This window comes from Quercus suber, unplaced genomic scaffold, assembly GCF_002906115.3.
Source record: "Quercus suber isolate HL8 unplaced genomic scaffold, Cork oak 2.0 scaffold_273, whole genome shotgun sequence".
Lineage (NCBI taxonomy): Eukaryota > Viridiplantae > Streptophyta > Magnoliopsida > Fagales > Fagaceae > Quercus > Quercus suber.
The window spans coordinates 888173-909754 of record NW_027069729.1 but is presented as its reverse complement, the minus strand read 5'-3'; the positions used below and the strand labels follow the sequence as shown (position 1 = coordinate 909754).

The window sequence follows — 21582 nt, the reverse complement described above, 5'->3', positions numbered from 1 at the left end:
GAGGATGTCAAAATCCTCCTCCCCGCCCAAGGATGCGTGCAGCAAGATTTTGAGGGGCTATTGTAGGGTCAGGAAATCGTACAGCCACGGCCCACTCCAAGCCAGGCCCAAATGGCCCAGTCCGAGGAGGGATGACTACCCAAGGCCAATTTGGGGAGCAAACCCTTCTTTGGATCCGCGCCGAGGATCCCCTTGTCCTTGGCATACTAAGGATAACTATAGGGGAGGGGGGATAGACCCAGAGCCAGTTGTCACCTCAGCACTTAATACGTTCACCTAACCATTCTGACCGCATTAATGGGGATGCAACCCCCGGGCAGGGCTACATCGATCAGGGTGAACCACTTGAGCACGGATACGACCTCTGATGGGATAGGCGGCCAGAGGAGAGGCCAATGAACGATCAACAGGAAGAGGAAGAGAGTAGTATATAAGAGAGACAAGCAAAATGTAGTAGGGGGGGTCTTTTTGAGTGAAAGGGGGAAAAAAGCCTCCTCGGCCATGGGCCGAGGAGCATCCCCTAGTTAGAAATTGTTCCAAGTGTTTCTTTAATAAGAAAAGGAGGATGTTCATGCTTCTAAGACGCCGGTTAGCGCCTAAACCTTCAACTCACTCTCTACAAATTTATTGTTCTGGGTTCGTTGGGCCTATAGCCAATCTCTTTTGGGCTTAGGCTACAAGAAAACAGACCCTACACTAGTTAATCTCCCTCTCTCTCTCTTTGTGCAAATAGAACTTAATTAAAAAAAAAAAATGTTTAATCTAAGTTTAGAGAAAAATTTAGTCTGGCTGGTGATCAAATGCTCTAAGCTCATGGATTTCAAGTTATTTTAAGACTATAACCTTTATTATGCCATTTTTTACAACTATTTTATATGGTAGATTGTAACTAATTATTTATCACTTTTTTATGAATCCATCATTCATAATCAGCTATATTAAATAATTATAAAAATAAGTGGGAAATAGAGGCTCACTTTCTGTGGATCTCACTTCAATGCAAGAAAAAAGGTAAGTTATGTTGGGCTCCAATCTCCATGTTGTACATATATAGTCTTACAGACAATATAATTGAACCATGGAAGGTGGTGAAGCTTTAAAAAATTAACATTTTTCGCAACATATGATTCTTTCTAATATTTCCTGCCTGCAGGCTGCAGAGAATAAATGATAACAGATAAACTCAAAATCTTTTAAATCTTTTTCTATTTCCATCAGTTTGAAAGCGTACGCTATTGACTGACTCAGAATCTTATCTATCTCTTTTTTTAGTGGATATTATCTGATCTCATTTTCAGTGCATTATCGTTTTGTGTTCATTAAGAAAATGACACAGAATCCCTTGCAGTTTGTTTGTAATATAACTAAACTATTCAACCAAAGAGAAAAGGAAAGGAACACCAAGAAAATCATGCCATTTATGAGGATGAGGCCAGAAATAGTAATTGGCCATGTTGGTAAAATGGTTTGAAGTACATTATACTTATATTGACCAAGGACCAGTGGAAATATTGCATGCTGAAATTGATCAATGACTATAGTGAAATTGCAAAGCCACATGGGTGTTCCAATATGTCTCAATTAAGCCGTGAATATCATTAAAAAAAAAATCAAAAATCATAGTAAAACTTTAGGAAGTCATAAATAATCAAAACATGTATCTCTTATTTTGCAACAAAAAACTTTATCAATTGAGTTAAGTGAAGTCAAGGGAATCAATTTCTTACCAACCATTTCAGTTTGACTAGTAGAACAAAATATTTTGGTACCAATATACCGTTTCAAAGTAATTGCTATTTGTATAACTTCCATACATAATAAATACTATATATTTGAATTTATCAACTTATAATTTAAAATCCACATATTTTATAAGCCTAATATATATTAGCCTAAGTTCTAATGTATTATTAGTTTAAATAACATTTTTTTTTGTTCCGGCCTGATCGATGCCAGTATTGTGTTGACTTCCTTGACTGAAATCACATATTTCGTCTCGTGCCACTAAACTTACACCTCATATACTTTTGTCTTAGACTTAACCTAAAACGTATAAATTCGAAAGCATCTCTTTAAATTTCTAATTTGGTGCTAACTCTAGTTTTAACAAACTAGTGTAGCGTGGTGCCTGTATTCAAGCCACGTTTCAACAGATTATAATTGTATGATTATTTTTTCTAGTTGTATGTTGCCGACTTAGGATAGGGGTCACCTGGGCGGTGCAGACATTAAATAATCACGAAAGCTCTCTCTCTGAAAATACATTAATAGTCATGCACTTCACTATAAATAGTGACCACTTCAGGTCTAAGTTATATAAACTAGCATTTGTATCTCTCTATAGCTCTTTTCATTTGTGACCATCTTTGCAAGCCATCATATGGCTCTTCTTGATCATGTTTCTCTTAGAAGTGTATCATGTCCTCAGTCCTTTCACTTCACTAGTGAAAACAATGTCTTTGTCACATTGCCAGTTAGAGTGCCTTCTTTTAGGAAGGGCTACCACCATTCCACTGTGAAGTGCTTGAAGGGAGAGATCAAGCTTCCTACTCCTTTAAAGGATAAACAAAATGGTCATGATTGCAAACCTTCAACCATTTCAGGACCCCAAGTTGTGAAAAGAATAGATTTCCCTTTTGATTTCACGATTGGAGCCTCCACTTCTGCTCTTCAGGTCTCTCTCTCCCTAGCTCTATGCATACAAGCATGCATCATACATGCATATAAATATATTAATGTGTGTTTATATGTGCATGTGCATGTATAAATATACGTGACAATAAATGTGATTAACGTCATATCAACAAGATATATAATAAATAAATTTCTTTTTAAGTACTTATTTGTGTAGTGTTAAAACCTATGTAATAAACTTTATAGTAATCCTGTAATGTATAAATATTATAATTCTCTCTTTTTAAGGGTATGGTTTGCTTTGGTGCAGACTGAAGGAGCAGGTGATGAAGGAGGTAGAGGGCCAAGCACTTGGGATCGGTTTATACAAGATGGAGTTGGAGAAAGGGACATAGCTGTGGATTCATACAACCGATACAAAGTATGTGTATAAGCCACAGTAGTTGCAATCACTAGCAAAAGTACTATTCAAGAGATTGGAGTGAAAATTATTTTGAAACGATTTGAAGTGTTAGATCAACTGCAAGTCTGTAACACAATATCCAAGGGTAACTTCATTTATACATGTAACTGATAAGTATAAAAAGATGTAGGATGTATAATGTGATAGACCACTCTTCTAATAGTTGTTCAGTCTAAAAAATTATGGCACTATATATACCACCAAATTGGATCTAATTAAGAATAAACTAGTTTTGCATACTTCAATTGCCAATTGTGGCACCACTGGATTGTCATCTGTCACATTCAAAGTTTGTAACTATGGGATGGATTAATTTACTAGGCAAGATTATAGATGGCTGTTCTTTTCTATAGGAAGATGTGCAGCTGCTGAAGAAAATGGGTGTGGATGCCTACAGATTCTCCATTGCTTGGCTAAGGATTCTACCTAGTAATGTTCTTTAATTATGCTCTATCTGGTCTCTGAGAACCCTTACATTCCAATTTTTCAATCAACCCCATTTGCTTTTGAAATATCAATTGGCTTGGAAGTTAGTCCCAACATATATTCAATAATAATAGAGACAAGGAGTTAGTAAATAACTGTAATTATAATGATAATTTGAATCCAATATGCAAAAGATCAGTAAATCATCTTATTATTAATCAGTTTATTCTTCATCAAAAAATTTGCAGAGGGTACTGTGAGTGGGGGAGTTAACCAGGAGGGCATTGATTTCTACAACAATTTTATCAATGAACTACTCCAAAATGGTATGGACACATTTTATATTTATTTTCAATGCCACTTATACTATATCATGAAGGCTATCGCTCTCAATTTGTACTTATTTCATGTTTTAATTTTAATTTGTGAAGGCATAACCCCTTTTGTGACATTGTTCCACTTTGACTTACCACAAGCTCTTCAAGATGAGTATGACGGCTTCTTAAATCGCCGGATTGTGTAAGCAATTTTTTTTTACACACTTGAAATATGTATAAATACTAATTTTGCTTAATGATCAGTTGAGTTTGAACTGTTACATCATTTTGTGTATACAATGTAGTGATGATTTTAAAAACTATGCCGACCTTTGTTTCCAAACCTTTGGAGATCGTGTTAAACATTGGACAACCATCAATGAGCCACAAGTTTTTGGTCAATATGGATATAAGATGGGAAGTTCAAATCCAAATCCTAACCCTACTACAGATCCCTACCTTGCTACTCACCACATCATACTAGCCCATGCTGCTGCTGCAAAGCTATACAAGAAAAAGTACCAGGTAATTATTAATCAGAAAGTCACTTGTCTTGTAATTTTTGGTTTTATTTTGTGTTACTAACATTTTTTACAGGCTACACAGAAAGTCACTTGTCTTGTAATTTTTGGTTTTATTTTGTGTTACTAACATTTTTTACAGGCTACACAAGGTGGTGAAATTGGAATTTCACTGGTGTGCCAATGGTTTGAGCCAGAAACACGATATCATTATGATAAAGATGCTGCAGATAGAGCTGTGGACTTTTTGATGGGATGGTTAGTTGAACTTTAATCATAATTAACTTGTTAATGGTAACTCATATCCATTTTTTAACTTAAGGAAGTTTATGTTCTGCTAATTAGGTATATGGATCCATTAGTTTATGGAGACTATCCATTTGTAATGAAGGTTTTGGTTAGAAATGCGCTTCCAAAATTCTCAGAAGAAGAAAAAGAATTAGTTAAAGGTGCCTACGATTTTATCGGTGTCAATTATTATACCTTGCGTTATGCAAGTACTCTTCCAATTGATGCAGATGACTCACCTCAAAGCATTGACCAGTACCAATACGTTGATCTCAAAGGTACATGCTCCACAACAATATATATTGAAGATTATTATGGCTGCTTTTTGCTTCATATGTGCAGGGACAGAAAACATCCTAGACAACCCAGGCTGGCCATTACATGTTACTAAATTAAATTCTCTGGTCTAATTAGAAAACCATGATCCTTAAATTCATATACTAGATGGATCTTATGATGTTGTACTTATGTAGTTTTTTATCCCAGTGGACAGGAATGGAAAACCAATTGGAGAGTTGGTAAGAACATAATATTTGCAATGACTAATTAATATCATCAAAACGCAGATATGCTTGATTGAATTAATTATATTATGAATCAGTTGTTGTAAAAGTGAATGAATATAATAAAATTAAAGAATAAAAAATAGGATTATCAGTATTATAAAAAAGGCAATTCTGTCTTCAATTTTCTGTTCTACCTCTTATAGGCTGAAGGGAGCGATGCCATTTACATTTATCCAGAAGGGCTGAAGGAAATCCTTGTTCATCTTAAGAAGGACTATCAAAACCCCAAAATCTATATAACTGAAAACGGTAAGTTGGTCAATTAGATTAATATCACACAAACACAGGTCTCCTTGTTTGTCTGATTTTCCATGTTGTACCTTAGTTTTTTTTTTTTTTTTTTTTTTTTTTTTTTTTTTTTTTTTTTTTTTTTTTTTTTTTTTTAAAAAAAAAAAAAAAAAACTTTTTTTTTTTTCTTTTTTTTTTTTTTTGTATATGTTTGTTTACATTTCCAGCCTGTGAATTAATGAACCTTATTTGAACAGGGGTTCCTTCAAAAAGGGATGACACCATACCAGTGGAGAAAGCATTTGAAGATGATTACTGAATTGAGCACATTCTTGGACATCTTTATGCTGTCAGGGAAGGCATGAAGTAAGCACCAAACATTTCTTTATAAGCCTTACAAACTTCTTTTAAAATGACAGACATAACCAAAGAAGCATGTTTGCATAGATTAAGTTATATGAAGTATGGTATCGTTATAGAGACTGAAAAAATGGCATACTACATATATCTACATATGAAAATCACTTTGCATGGTGGGTTGGTGCAGGAAGGGAGCCAATGTGAAAGGATTCTTCATATGGGCATTGATGGACAACATCGAAAGGGGATCAGGCTACAATGTTCGATTTGGGCTTAACTATGTGGATTACTTGGACAACCTAAATCGCCATCCTAAGAAGTCTGCAAAATGGCTCCGTTCTTTCTTGAAAGAATGACAGTTGGAAGGACTCAATTGTGATCTTAGTGATCTGACTTTTAGCTTTTTGCTTTCCTTGATGAGTTTGGTTGTTATCTTTTGCATGGTTCATTGCTTGTGGTGTTTCAAGAATAATTATTGAGGATATGTCATCCTCTCTTTCAGCCAACAGTTAATTTTCTACATTTGATTTATGTTTTAGTTTTGGTGTACACAGGTTTTATGTGTTATAGAGACCCATTTTCATTTAGAAATCATTTACTCCAGCCTTGCAGGATGTAGGAGGTTTTCAAAAAAACAAAAATGAAAATCATTTTATTTGGCAAAAACGCAGAGGTAATGGTTGTCTTATTGTTCAAGAAAGCTTTGGGTAGCCTCATCATAGCACATAGTATTCCTGTAAGTTGCATCTATGCTTGTATAATGCAAAGAAGAAATACCAACCTCAAGGCTGTAAGTGAAAGAGGTTATGGACTTTCAGCAGAAGACCAAACATCATAGTTATAAACATAATGCTAGTAGTGATCTGATTGAACAAAAAGCTTACAAATTCGTATGAAATGACTTACAAACTTACAAATGAGTATACTCATTGAGATTCATACCAAAAGAAAAGGGAAAAAATTTTCTCATTGAGATGCTTCAAAATATGCCTGTACTGTGTCTGCACATGCACTCAGGTATGGGGTGTGCAATCACATCTCTATCCCTCCTGTTAGCTCTCATCTCAGGCCGCATCTGAGATTTTCTGTGGAGTTTCCTCATGATGCTTCCAAATTCTGCATCAGAAATGGAGGTATCATCGAAAAAAGAAAGCACGCCTCGCTTGTTTGGCTTTATATATTTCCTATGCCCAATATAGGCACGATGACCCTGTTAAGTCAACAATACAAAGCACACGGACTGAGATAAACTAGCACAGATATAGCAGTTGTACCACAGACATAAATATGATTTTGACATCATGTCAAAGAACTATGACTTCTAGTTTCCACTAATCAGGTGGCTCTTGTCCGGTTTATATCCAAAATGCCCATGCAGATTGATGATTTGTAGGATGAAATTACATAACAACAATATATAATGGAAACTTTCCATTTAGGAAATATCACTTCAATAAAACTAGATTGTACCATCTTTAGCAATTATCAATTCCATCAAACTATACTTAACCATCTTTGTGTTTTCTGCAATAAGGGGCTAAATTTAAAATTGGTAGCCACTATCTAAGCAGGGTTGCCATGAACTGATGTCATTTGGAGTTCCTCATGGAAGTAGCTATTTTAGAAGTCCCAAGCACTTAACTTGCATTGCTGATCCCATCTTTCCACCGTGGGAAGGTAAAAAGACATCGCTGCTCAGGGAGACAATGAAGTCAATGGCAGCCAGAGCTGATGACATGTTAATGTACTGTGTGAGTTCTCCATTTTGTGCCAACTTCTGCTTGGTCACAACATTTGGAAATTCTGCCACAAGTGGCTGCAAAGCCTTGTTTCTCCCAAATGGCTCACCTCCTGCAATGTATACCCGTGCACTTCTGGGTGCTCCTAGAGCCTTTAGGAACCTGCAATAACACCACATTTAAAATTCTCTCCAGTTATAGTCTTAAAAATGGTTATCAAGGATTATATATATTTAGTTCTGAGTTTCTGATATACCTTGCCATTTCTAATGCATTCAGAGGGCATAGTCCAGCAAGTCTTCGTTGAATGTAGGTCATGTTTAACCTTCCTGTCAGGTATTCAGGTTGAGACTCTCGAACCTTGGTGATGATGTCATCATATTCTGTGCCTAAACCAGTGAGACATCCAGTTCTGACCCACACATCCTTCTCTAGCTGGAGATGGAAAGCAATGAAAGGGCCTTCAATCCACATTCTCCTTGCAAGCCGATTTCCAAGCTCCGTAATTGGTGCTGCATATCTTAATGCATGAAAGGCTACCTGCAATATGAAGATGAAATGGGAAATAATTAGGCTATAGAACTACACTGATGATTGTTTGATATGAAGATAATGGAGATTGATGCCAATGTACCTTACATAGAAGCTTCTGCAGATCAGAAGGAAGATTCTTTGAAAGTTTAGAATCTAAACCTTTCAACACCAGAACACCATCTTCATTCAGCTGCATGAACCATCAATTTTGAGAAGTATGAGGAGAAAATGATTTCTCTGTGTGAGATTCAAATGTATTTGAAGACAAACTCAAATATGTATGACTTTTAGAGCCACTAGAACAATTGGCACACATGCACTCACACATATCTAATAGACTGTTCTTTAAGATAAAGAAAATATCATAATGAGTGCATCTTGAATCCTGAATTTCGCATTCTACCAACAAAAACTTCGTTGGTGAAATTTCTTTAAATTAATACAATGTTAAAAAGTTTTAAGTGTAGACTATATGCCAATATTCTTTTTTTTAAATGCTTTCCAGCACTAACCTCACCTTAGCAGCTAAATCATAATAAAATGCAGCAGATGGAATTTCCATCAACAAAGAATTCCTTACTTGTCTAAAGAATCTGGTTCGAATCCAGAGTGGAGAAAGATCATAAGGAATTTTGGTTTCAATGGTTTTCCTTGACATCAAATGTGTGGAAGGCGGAGATGATACAACGCGTACATCAGCTAGTAAAGTTCTCTTGAAATGTTTTACATCAAATATATCTGAAAACTCACTGCAGTTATTACGAAAACAAATTGACTAATTGATTTCCATACATAACTTCCTTCAATACAGGACACTTCTAACAATTAAATGGAAAAATTGTATAGAAACCATGTTGGCCTGGCTCAAATGTGTGATAGATGCTAGAAACATTAAGAGGTGACCAATACTTTATCCACTCATGACTACTATTCATATGTCACAATATGAGCTGGAAATATATACATTTAAAGGACTAAAGTACTAAAAACATCAAATTTAGTCACATCCTTCTCTTTCACCTTTCATCTCCCCAGATCAGATTAACCTGCAAGACTGGCACAACCAATGCAGCCTCAAGAATTCTTGCAATAATAACAACATCAACAATCTGATTTCTCTGCTGATTTAGTCCTCCAAAGGCCACCACCACCAAGAACCTCCTCTTCTCCTTTGAAATCTTCGGAGATGCTTTCCTAAAATCAATACTAAATAAAGCATAAATTACAGAGCTTACCCTTGAAATCTTCCAACAATTCAAAACTTGGAGCAATTCTACAGTGTAGTGGCTAAGAACACAATTTTTTCACGACTTGCTATTGTTTTAAGCAATGATTTGAGCAACATACCACTTTTGCATTGGCTCACCATTTACGTTATTACTATTATGGATTAAGTATAGTACTAGGTAGCTGTGAAAAAAAAAATGTAAAAAATTTTATGTCCCCTAATTTATTGAACACACTTCTAATAACTTTTTTTTTTGATACCAAGTGAAGGCCTAAGGCCTTGACATAGCAACTTTGAAAAGTATTATAGGTCCTATATAGTTTATGTTTCAACAGTTTGTACCAATTTAAAAATATGCCAAGGGGAGTACAACAAACATCTATTAGACAAAATAATACCTTACATGAAACCTAAGTCCAATATATATATATATATATATATAGAATAAAAAATAAAGAAGCTTGTTCTACAAATTCTCTCATGTCTTTGATAGGGAGAACCCTCAAAGATAACAATATAGCAGTAGTCTTCCTATGCACTTTTCAACTTTGACAGCCCATGAACATATTGGAACTTCTTCAAATTCTTACACTGAAATGAAACACCAATCCATTTGCCTTTCTAAGACTTTGAAGCTTCCGTGACGACCATGATTTGCTTGAGAATAGGAAAATTTTTCATCTGTTTCAATGTTGTTGTAGACTCTGTTCTTAGCATTTCTCTCCTTCCAAAAGCACCTTTCTGGCAGAAAGGTGTTTTTTGTATTGCATGAACATGGCAGTGATCACTTGGACTTCTTCTTTCTAGAGCCGCTAGGTACTGATTCGTCAGATGGAGCCAATGACGCCAAAGCTAATTCGTCATATCAGCATAGTTGATTCCATCATTGTCTAGTTTCGCTTCTAATAACTAAAAAGGTTGATTAATTTCTAAACATTTTAAATACTTTTTGCTAAAAAGTTTACTCTTCCTAAAAAAACCATGTGAATGCAAAATTCAAAAGTTTTTAATACTTGATAAAATGTTTTAAGCTGATCATGGAAGTTTACATGTTTCACATTTTTTTTTTTTTTTTATGAATAGTTTACATGTTTCACATCATATCCAAAATATGTATTAAAGTTTACGTATAAAAGTACATAAACAGTCGGTTTTTTTTAATTATTATTATACTTTCTTATTAAAATTTATGTCTAAATGTTATATATATATATATATATATTGATAATTAATAATTGTGGAGCAGGAAATTTGAACCTTAGACTTATCCATCACAAACATCAAGATCTGCTAGTTGAACTTCAAACCTAGGAAATGGGAGAAAATATAATAAATAGTCGACACATATAAGTTACTAATTGGTTTTTTCTAGTCATGTATGAAAAAACAAACCATACTAATATGTAGTAGCTAGTTTTCATGAAGTTCACAACCAATTAAACCTGCTTGTAAGTCACCAAAACTTGAACTAGGTACATGTTGTCTACTTGTGAACTTCTAGCATATTTCTCATTTTGATTAATCCATGTGAGTAAGAACAAAATTTTTGCCATAATGGCTGTTCTCATAATCTTATTACTAATAGAACCATTATTGGGTGATCCAAATGTTATGTCAAACCGTAGCGAGTCCTTCTAGAAATATAGCAACAATTCATAATAATTTCGAATTATTTTTTATTTATTTGTTTTAAAGGATATTTCCAAATTATTTTATAACTTCACACATTGACCATTAAAATAATTTAAATATAAATTATGGCGGACCATGTGTAAGATAGTAGAGGTTTTTTTTTTTTTTTCTAAGTGATATGAATTTTTATTGCGTTGATATCTTTATTGAAACCTTATTATAAGATTAGAAGAACCTATGTAATATAGGAAAAGCCATATTATAAATAAAAAATGTTAAAAAAACTCAATGCTGTTTCCTTATTTATTACACTTAGAACATTTTCATAGGAGAATGCAAAAAATATGCATTTTGCCTCCTTTATAAACACCATTTTCCCTTTCAAAAAATATATACATTCCAACTTAATAATACACTCTTCATTCAGAAACTTTACACTTTTTAGAGAATTTCTATTCGTTGATTTAGGAATAATTTGGGGAAAAGAAGAAGAAGAAGGAATAATATAAAATACCTATGGGAAGAAAAGAATTACCCTGTGACAAAAGTCACAAAAAGCATTTAAAGAATAGAGCCAGGCATAACTTCTTATATCACCAAGACAAGAATCAGTATTTTTAAACTAGAGGAGTCTCATCACTGTTCCTAAAAGAGTTGCACCATATTAAAGATGCGCTTTACATTATGCTTTAACTTTCAACTTTCAAGTAGATTAATATATCAACAAGTCTACTAAATTTTATTTTATTTAATAATTCGATAGATACAATAGGTGATGAGAGATTTAGATCCTAAAATATCTCTGTTGAAAACTCTAGGAAGTGCCAACAAGTTAAATTACAAGGTTCTTTGCAAGTCTACCAATTAATTATATGTTCCTTACATACTTATGATGTGCATTGAATTTCATATCAATTAGATGTTATATATTATCTAATTCAAAACTTCTTTATTTTACACCATAAAAAAGGTTAAGGAAACTATATTTGATTAATCGAACTCATACTCTAACCTACAAGAAAAAAACATAACTACAATTTTTTTTTACTACAAAATAAAACCCATAATTTCAACAACAACAAAAAAGTTATAATACTTAATCTACAATTATATCTTAATTAATATCCTCACAAACATGATAAGCCATAAGCATTCATGATTCAACTATAAGATCCAATAAAATATATAAAAATCAATTTTCCTTCCTTGTACATAAAACTCATCAAAATGGACCATAGTTTATGGGCCCATAGCCCAAAGAACTTATTCTTTCTTTCATAGCCATTTCTGTCTGCGAGTAAATTCCACGCAAAGCCCATAAACACAAGAGAGAGAGAGAGAGAGAGAGTCAGTATTTAAACAAAGAGACAGAGTAGGCTTTGAAGTTCGTGGAAGCCATGGCTAAAGAAGAATCAAGCTCAGTCGTCTCTGATCTCATCAACTTCTTAAACTCTTCCCCAACTGCTTTCCACGCCGTTGGTAATTACTCTCATTCTCTCTTTTCCATTTTACTTTCCGTTTGTTTCTTGGGAAAATCTCCAACAAGAAAACAAAAAATATTATATTTAAAAAAAAAAAAAAAACACTTTCCACCGTTCATTTCTTGTTATTTTGTTTGGATTTCAAATGGGGTTCCTTTATTTTTTTAGTTAATAATCCATTGATGTTTCAGAGGAGGCAAAGAAGCTGTTGAGAAGCGTGGGGTATGAGCAAGTTTCAGAGAGAGAGGATTGGAAATTGGAAGCTGGGAAGAGATACTTTTTCACGAGGAATCACTCTACGATTGTTGCTTTTGCAATTGGTAAAAAGTATGGTTCTTATTTTGGTCTGTTTTGGTTATTGGGATTTTAGCTCCGTTTGGTTGCTGAGAAAGTGTAGGAAAAGTTTAAGCAGTGGAAAGTTTTGATCTTTATGCTTGTATCCGTTAATATGACTTAATTTGATGTGGGTTTAGTTTCATTATTAAATTTACTATTTCCTAATAGGCATAGTTTTGGGAACAATTGCTAATTTATCTTTTAACCATTAGTCTAGCAATCTTATATATATATATATTGAGAATTAATAATTGTGGAGGAGGAAGTTTGAACCTTAGACTTATCCATCACAAACATGAAGATCTGCTAGTTGAACTACAAACCTAGAAAATGGGAGAAAATATAATAAATAGTCAACGCATATAAGTTACTAATTGGTTTTTTCTAGTCATGTGTGAAAAAGCAAATCATACTAATATGTAGTAGCTAGTTTTCATGAAGTTTACAACCAATTAAACCTGCTTGTAAGTCACCAAAACTTGAACTAGGTACATGTTGTCTACTTGTGAACTTCTAGCATATTTCTCATTTTGATTAATCCATGTGAGTAAGAACAAAATTTTTACCATAATGGCTGTTCTCATAATCTCATTACCAATAGAACCATTATTGGGTGATCCAAATGTTATGTCAAACCGTAACGAGTCCTTCTAGAAATATAGCAACAATTCATAATAATTTCAAATTAATTTTTTTTCTTTTTTTAAAAGGATGTTTCCAAATTATTTTATAACTTCACACATTGACCATTAAAATAATTTAAATATAAATTATGGTGGACCATGTGTAAGATAGTAGGGTTTATTTTTTATTTTTTATTATTTTTTTAAGATGATTTGCTAATTTAGAAATATTATGAAATTAAAATAATTTTTATTGCATTGATATCTTTATTGAAACCTTATTATAAGACTAGAAGAACCTATGTAATATAGGAAAAGCTATATTATAAATAAACAATGTTAAAAAAACTCAATGCTCTTTCCTTCTTTATTACACTTAGAACATTTTCATAGGAGAATGCAAAAAATATGCATTTTCCCTCCTTTATAAACACCATTTTCCCGTTCAAAAAAAATATATACATTCCAACTTAATAATACACTCTTCATTCATAAACTTTACACTTTTTAGAGAATTCCTATTCTTTGATTCAGGAATAATAATATAAAGTACCTATGGGAAGAAAAGAATTACCCTGTGACAAAAGTCACAAAAAGCATTTAAAGAATAGAACCACGCATAACGTCTTTATATCACCAAGAATCAGTATTTTTAAACTAGAGGAGTCTCATCATTGTTCCTCAAAGAGTTGTACCGCATTAAAGATGCGCTTGATGAAAATTTTTGTGATGTTACGTTATGCTTTAACTTTCAACTTTCAAGTAGATTAATATATCAACAAGTCTACTAAATTTTATTTTATTTGATAATTCGACAGATACAAGACATTTAGATTCTAAAATATCTCTATTAAAATCTCTAGGAAGTGCCAACAAGTTGAACTACAAGGTTCTTTGCAAGTCTACCAATTAATTATATGTTCTTTACATACTTATGATGTGCATTGAATTTCTCAATTTCACATCAATTAGATGTTATATATTATCTAATTCAAAACTTCTTTATTTTATACTATAAAAAGGTTAAGGAAACTATATTTGATTAATCGAACTCATACTCTATCCCACAAGAAAAGAACATAACTACAATTTTTTTTACTACAAAATAAACCCATAATTTCAACAACAACAAAAAAGTAAAAATACTTAATCTACAATTATATCTTAATTAATATCTCACAAACATGATAAGCCATAGGCATTCATGATTCAACTATAAGATCCAATAAAATATATAAAAATCAATTTTCCTTCCTTGTACATAAAACTCATCAAAATGGGCCATAGTTTATGGGCCCATAGCCTAAAGAACTTATTCTTTCTTTCATAGCCATTTCTGTCTGCGAGTAAATTTCACGCAGAGCCCATAAACACAGAGAGAGAGAGAGAGACTCAGTATTTAAACAAAGAGACAGAGTAGGCTTTGAAGTTCGTGGAAGCCATGGCTAAAGAAGAAGCAAGCTCAGTCGTCTCTGATCTCATCAACTTCTTAAACTCTTCACCAACTGCTTTCCACGCCGTTGGTAATTACTCTCATTCTCTCTTTCCATTTTACTTTCCGTTTGTTTCTTGAGAAAATCTCCAACAAGAAAACAAAAAATATTATATTTAAAAAAAAAAAAAAAAACACTTTCCACCGTTCATTTAAAAAAAAAAAAAAAACACTTTCCACCGTTCATTTCTTGTTATTTTGTTTGGATTTCAAATGGGGTTCCTTTATTTTTTTAGTTAATAATCCATTGATGTTTCAGAGGAGGCAAAGAAGCTGTTGAGAAGCGTGGGGTATGAGCAAGTTTCAGAGAGAGAGGATTGGAAATTGGAAGCTGGGAAGAGATACTTTTTCACGAGGAATCACTCTACGATTGTTGCTTTTGCAATTGGTAAAAAGTATGGTTCTTATTTTGGTCTGTTTTGGTTATTGGGATTTTAGCTCCGTTTGGTTGCTGAGAAAGTGTAGGAAAAGTTTAAGCAGTGGAAAGTTTTGATCTTTATGCTTGTATCCGTTAATATGACTTAATTTGATGTGGGTTTAGTTTCATTATTAAATTTACTATTTCCTAATAGGCATAGTTTTGGGAACAATTGCTAATTTATCTTTTAACCATTAGTCTAGCAATCGCCTCACGTGTGGAAGCCTAGCACACGAGATTTTTAACCTTTTAAATGAGAAGTAGAGTGAAGAAATTGTTTGAACTCAGGACCATTTGCTTTAATACCATGATAAATTAACACTTGTCCCAAATGCTTAAGCTATTAGAAAATGGTTAAATGATTATAACCATCATTCTAGACTAATAGTTCTAGAATGATAGAGCGGAAGCATGTTGCTGAGATGGGATTCCATATAGTTGGTGCTCATACTGCTTATGTCCATTATTGGAAAATTTTTTACTGATTATAATATGACTTATTCGATATGGTTTTAGTTTCTTTGTCACCAATATTGTGGAACTTGTGCTTAGGTATGTTGCTGGAAATGGATTCCATATAGTTGGTGCTCATACTGATAGTCCTTGTCTGAAACTGAAGCCTGTTACCAAGGTGCTCTCTTAATTTCATCACTATTAACTAGATTGAGATATTAATTGTATGATGTTGTATAATTGGGTGGTTTATGGGGACTTCTAAAATTTTTGTTTTGAAATATGGGTGAGGTGTGCAGGTAAGTAAAGCTGGGTTTTTGGAGGTTGGTGTCCAGACATATGGGGGTGGCTTGTGGCATACTTGGTTTGATCGTGACTTAACAATTGCGGGAAGGGTGATAATTAGAGAAGAAAAAGATGGTTCTGCTTCCTACTTGCACCGTCTGGTTAGAATTGAGGAGCCCATAATGCGGATCCCAACCCTGGCAATTCACTTAGAAAGGTTTTCTTTTCTGTGACAGGATTATTTTAGGTGTTTGGTTGTTGTGTGTTCATAATTGCGATTGAAATATTTGTTAGTTATCTTGGGGTTACCTTTTTTTATGTGATTGTGCTCTTTCCTTCTGTTGTGTTCTGTGAATAGGGGTGTCAATGATGGATTTAAGGTGAATACGCAGACTCATCTTCTTCCCGTCTTGGCAACATCTATTAAGGTAATCCTGGGATTACGCACTCTTATATGTTATTTATTATATGCTTTTGCTCATCTTTATTGTGAATCGTTATGGATACATGTGTTTGGTCTTTAGTTACATTTTCTCCTTTAATGATTACTCTATGGGGAACATGATTATGAGGAAGTGAGACGTTTTCAATGATTACACCTTATTGGAATCGCAATTCATATGATGGATTTGACATTAGGTAGAGTTGTTGTAATTAGACGTTCATTTTGTTGTTTATGTATACTAGTATGGGATGTCAAACCATGATTACATGTATCCATTATCTCTTGAAAAAGGGATAACTTAAAGTTAGATAGTCATACCTTGTTTAAGATTTTGGTGAATATGTCTTCCTTTTGTTTCAAGATTTTCTCTTCTTTATCCAATGAACTAAATTTTACAGGCAGAGCTCAATAAAGAGGTTGCTGAAAATGGTCCAGTTGAAATTGAAGTTCAGACTGACGAAAAGAAAACAAAGGAGAAACCTACCACTAAAAACTCAAAGCATCACTCACTCCTATTACAGGTTAGTAAAATCTGAAACTGCACGTGGCTTCTTTCTTCTTTTTCTTTTTGTTCTCTTTTTATTTTTGAGGTTGGGGAGAAGAGGGGAGGGGAGGGGAGGGGCATCAATTTACTTTCATTAGTGATCAGAGCATGCATGTATTAGAGGTATGAACACATGTAGTTCAACTTTTAGGAGTATCTCAGCTTGATGATTCTGGGTATGCTTGTTAGTGATTGTGTTGTTTTTCTTTCATTTTTTTTTTTCCTAGCTTCTTGCAAGTCAGGTTGGCTGTCAACCAGTTGATATATGTGATTTTGAATTACAAGCATGTGATACTCAACCAAGTATTGTAGCTGGTGCCATGAAAGAATTCATTTTCTCTGGGCGACTTGACAATCTTTGCATGTCATTTTGCTCTTTAAAGGTATGTATACAGCATTTTTTGTTTTTGTTTTTTTTGTTGAGATGCAAATAAGAGGTGCATACTTGAGTCTATTTTTTACCATACCAATTTCTTGATTTTGCAATGTGATAAAGACTGTACTCCACTTGTTTCTCATGTCAAATTAGGAAGACTTTTGAGTTCTCCATGCCTGATAAAAATTATAAGCCATGATATCTTGTTGATTAACATTAATAAATATGTAAATCAAGTATGCCTCACCTGAAGGAAATGATTTGTATATTGAATTTTCTCTTCTCATCATATATGAGATTGCCTTGATAATGGTCTTTTGTGATGTCATTGGGTTGGTTCTGTCATCAAATACAATTAACATATTTGTTTTAAGCTTATAGTCCCATGGCCAAGTAGAGATTGTGTTGTGCTGTGTTGTGTTCTTATCAACGTCTGATCTATTATTATCTCATAAGGTACAAAGAGTGAAGTAAATTATTGTAGTTTGCTTCTTCCTCTCTTGTGCTAAATTCCATTGGGTAACACTAATATACTTGTTTGGTATTAGTCTAATCACAATTTCGTATCAGGACCTATCATTTGGACGTAAGGCTTGGCCATTTTTTCAGTAATGTGCTTAGCATCTCTCTGGGGTAACATGCTGGTTGATTCCTTGTGGATAAACTACTACATTATAAACTTAATTGAAAAAATTTGGGAAGTTATCACAATGGAACTAACACGACAACATTTTCTTGAACTGCCAAGAACTAGGGAAAGTTTACTTATGTGAAGTGCTTGTTTGAGCTCAAGGGGAAAAAATTTTAAAATACAAAAGAAAGAAAGTAAAAAAGTAATTACTTTTCTGAGCTGTAACTCACACAGACATCCTACTGCATGTTTTGCAGCTGATACATACCACCTGTGATATATTCTACCCACCTCAGTATATAGTACCATTATTACTTTCTTTCTCATTGAATTTTATTCGTACTCTTCTTCGTTGTTTCAGTTCAAAACAATAGATTGGTCATATACTTTTTGTTTTTAATATCAGGGATTGATCGATGCTACATCTTCTGAAAGCAGCCTTGAGGATGAGACTGCTGTTAGCATGGTGGCCTTGTTTGATCATGAGGAGGTTGGGTCTGACTCAGCCCAAGGAGCTGGGTCTCCTGTCATGCTAAATGCTTTATCACGAATTACCAATTCCTTTGGTTCAGATCCTAAGGTGATAGTCGCTCCATGTTCTTTTGATGATTCTAAATTTTGATAAAAAAGAAAAAATGCATCTTAAAAAGAAAAGGGAAAAAGAAATGTTCATTGCTATCATCAGAATGGTCTTGTGCCTTTAAAAATCTAAATACATGTATATGCTTATTTTGCCACTTACATCTGTACTTGGTTAATTTTGCTAATAAACTTGTAATATATGATGCTTCAGAACTTGTTACCCAAAATTCAAGCTACCACAGTTTGAGCCTATTATCTTAAGCTAGTATTATAGTCATATTCCCTTACATTGTCAGTTAGATTCACTGGATTGCCACATACGTGGCATCAATAGGAATGTGTGAATGGCATAATCACATCAATTTTTTCTAAACTTCTTTAGGTTTTGTTTGGATGAAGATTTAGATAAGTTCTTAGAATTTTCAAAATGATAGAATTTAAATTGATGAGAGTGCCAACTCATCAATTACAATTTCCATGCTTTGGATGAGTATATACAAAAATTAAGAAATTTGAGTACTCCCTCCATCCCATTTTGTTTGTCTAATTCCATTTTTTGTTGCCCTAAAATGCTTGTCCAGTTTTAAAAGGAAATAGTCATTAATTTACTCACATGCCAATATATCTCTACTATGTATTGTATTCATTTTTAAATTCTTGAAAGTTTATGAGGGTAATCTTGAAAACTTCTTTTAAAAGTTTTTCTATAAGAGACAAAGCATTAAATGACGCTCTCTTAAAAAGTTAGATTCTTTAAAATGGACAAATAAATGTATTAAGATTACAATGATGATGGTAATAACGATGATAAATACTTGGTGTATAGTATTGTGGTGGTGGTAAAGGCGAGGGTGGTGGTGGTGGCAGGTTTGATGTCAGTCATGGAGGTGGGGGTGGTGACAGCCAGAGTGTTGGTAGCAACAATGATTGTGGTGATGTCAACAGCAATAGGCTATTGTGGTGATAGAGGTGGTAACAATAATAGTGGTGGAAATATGAAGAGTAATGGCGATAGCGGTATAAGAATGGTAATGTTAGTAGAATTTGTATAAAGACATCTTCGTCAAGTTGTATTTGGATGAGAGAATTTTAGGTAGGATTTTGCTTAAAGTTATAATTTGGAATTTTCTAATGTTAATTTTTTCTAGATTAAAAAAGAGTCGTTTCATAAATTCTGTAGATTTTTGAACTTGGGATTTTCAAGCATCCAAATTCTAAATTCAAATTCTATTGGGGAAGGTGTCATTGCACAAATTCTACAACCATGACCAATCTCATTCTACAACCGTTATCCTTCGCACTGCCCACATTGCGTCCACCATTGCCACTCCATCACTACCAACATTACCAATATCATTGTAACTTATTAACTGCTATAATAATATAAATTAATAAAAAACAAATTAATGGGACTAAAATTGCAATCAACTTAAATATAGTCATTTTGAAAATTTTCAAATTTCTCATTGAAACACAACTTTTTGGAATTTTAACTATGGATTTGAATGCATGAAATCTTTAAATTGATGGGATAATAGTTGTATTTTAAATTCCATCATTTTGAAAATCTTGAGAATTTTTCATCTAAACACAGCTGTCTAGAATTTTAACTCTAGATTTGAATGCATGAACAATACTAAGTTCAAAGTTCCATGGAATTTTGGAAACAACTCTCTTATTAACTCAAATAAGGAAAATCAACTAGAAAATTCCAAAATCCCTCATTCAAACACAACACATTGATCAATGATTATGTTGTCATCTAGAAACTTATTTGTTTTAATTGCCTTTGATTTCTCTCCAGTTAATTGAGAAAGCGATCCAGAGGAGTTTTCTAGTATCTGCTGACATGGCGCATGCATTGCACCCTAATTATATGGTGAGTTGGCAACAGTGCTTAGCTTACCATCTTTGACACTATTTGGTTTGTTTCTCCATATTGATTTAAGGTTCCTCCTTAGGACAAACATGAAGATAATCATCAGCCTAAGTTGCATGGAGGGCTTGTCATTAAACACAATGCAAATCAACGCTATGCAACCAATGCAGTCACTTCCTTCTTATTCAGAGAGATAGCAACAAAGCATAACCTTCCTGTTCAGGTCAGTTTCTCCTGACATTGAGTTGTGAAAAGTTCTAGTGTACTCAATTTCTATAGCAGGAATCATTCCTCAAACTGAAAATGTGATAGGAACTTTATCTTTCAAGGAGGATAACAAACTGACTAGATGAAACTATGGTGTAAGAATTTTTTTTGGTATAATAAGTGATTATAGCAGAGGAATTACTTATAATGCAGGATTTTGTGGTCCGCAATGACATGGCATGTGGTTCAACCATTGGTCCTATCCTTGCAAGTGGTGTGGGGATCCGTACAGTTGATGTAGGTGCACCACAGCTATCAATGCACAGTATAAGAGAAATGTGTGCTGTAGATGACGTGAAGCATTCATATGAGCATTTCAAGGCCTATTTCAAAGAATTCTCTCATCTTGATGCAAAGATTACGGTTGACATATAGGTCTCTGATCATCTTTAGAACATATTCAGAACAATGTTGTGATTTAATACGTGAAACAATGTTAGATCAAATAGAATGTTGTGTATTTGGAAAGTACTCAGCAGATTTCAAATAAAGTTCCAGCAATGATGCTACTTAAATCATTTTGCTAGAAAATGATATCCTTTTGTGGTTCATTTCCAGTAATTATTTTTTGCCGACACTTTAATGTGTCCAGAGTTCAAGTTGCCCCAATACAAGATCTGCAGTACTATAGAAAATATCTCAACTTATAATTAAGGTCCCAGTGGTTGCTCATCTGTTTTTGAAAGGAAAAGAAAATGACTTCATGCTACATGTTAATCAAACCAAGTTAAGAATAACACTCTTTTTGATCATTCAATTGCTACAAGTGGGGGTGGGGGTGTTTGGGAAGGAATTCGAACTCTAATTCTCCTTGTTAGAGAGACTAGGCAATGT

General features: G+C 33.6%; 3 protein-coding genes across 5 annotated transcripts; 2 read left to right on the top strand and 1 right to left on the bottom strand.

Moving 5' to 3' along the window:
* Positions 1-2324: 2324 nt before the first annotated feature.
* On the top strand, positions 2325-6309 carry LOC112010097 (furostanol glycoside 26-O-beta-glucosidase). 2 transcript variants are annotated; one of them, XM_024042439.2, is made up of 12 exons: positions 2325-2674; positions 2945-3055; positions 3451-3526; positions 3772-3849; positions 3955-4042; positions 4146-4365; positions 4504-4619; positions 4707-4927; positions 5136-5167; positions 5359-5464; positions 5701-5809; positions 5991-6309. In XM_024042439.2, exons 1-11 carry the CDS (start codon positions 2381-2383, stop codon positions 5760-5762), a joined length of 1404 nt encoding a protein of 467 aa, XP_023898207.2. In that variant the 5' UTR covers positions 2325-2380; the 3' UTR covers positions 5763-5809; positions 5991-6309. The 2 variants fall into 2 exon arrangements, with proteins under 2 accessions (XP_023898207.2, XP_065637711.1); XM_065781639.1 differs by lacking the exons at positions 5136-5167; positions 5701-5809; positions 5991-6309 and having other exon boundaries at positions 5359-5444.
* Positions 6310-6659: 350 nt separating this feature from the next.
* LOC112035533 (O-fucosyltransferase 37) lies at positions 6660-9434 on the bottom strand. The gene is given in 7 exon segments (XM_065781619.1): positions 6660-7013; positions 7446-7704; positions 7799-8082; positions 8177-8266; positions 8657-8894; positions 9097-9282; positions 9424-9434. Coding segments are annotated over 7 exon segments (1299 nt in total). The 3' UTR covers positions 6660-6782.
* A 2848-nt stretch (positions 9435-12282) lies between these two features.
* LOC112022838 (probable aspartyl aminopeptidase) lies at positions 12283-21266 on the top strand. 2 transcript variants are annotated; one of them, XM_065781634.1, is made up of 11 exons: positions 12283-12415; positions 12609-12744; positions 15839-15917; positions 16039-16241; positions 16383-16452; positions 16868-16990; positions 17241-17396; positions 18427-18600; positions 20407-20481; positions 20564-20704; positions 20902-21266. In XM_065781634.1, the coding sequence occupies exons 1-11, from the start codon at positions 12334-12336 to the stop codon at positions 21121-21123; spliced, it is 1461 nt and encodes a 486-aa protein (XP_065637706.1). In that variant the 5' UTR covers positions 12283-12333; the 3' UTR covers positions 21124-21266. The 2 variants fall into 2 exon arrangements, with proteins under 2 accessions (XP_065637706.1, XP_023911234.2); XM_024055466.2 differs by lacking the exons at positions 12283-12415; positions 12609-12744 and adding exons at positions 14721-14899; positions 15128-15263.
* The last annotated feature ends 316 nt before the right edge of the window (positions 21267-21582 follow it).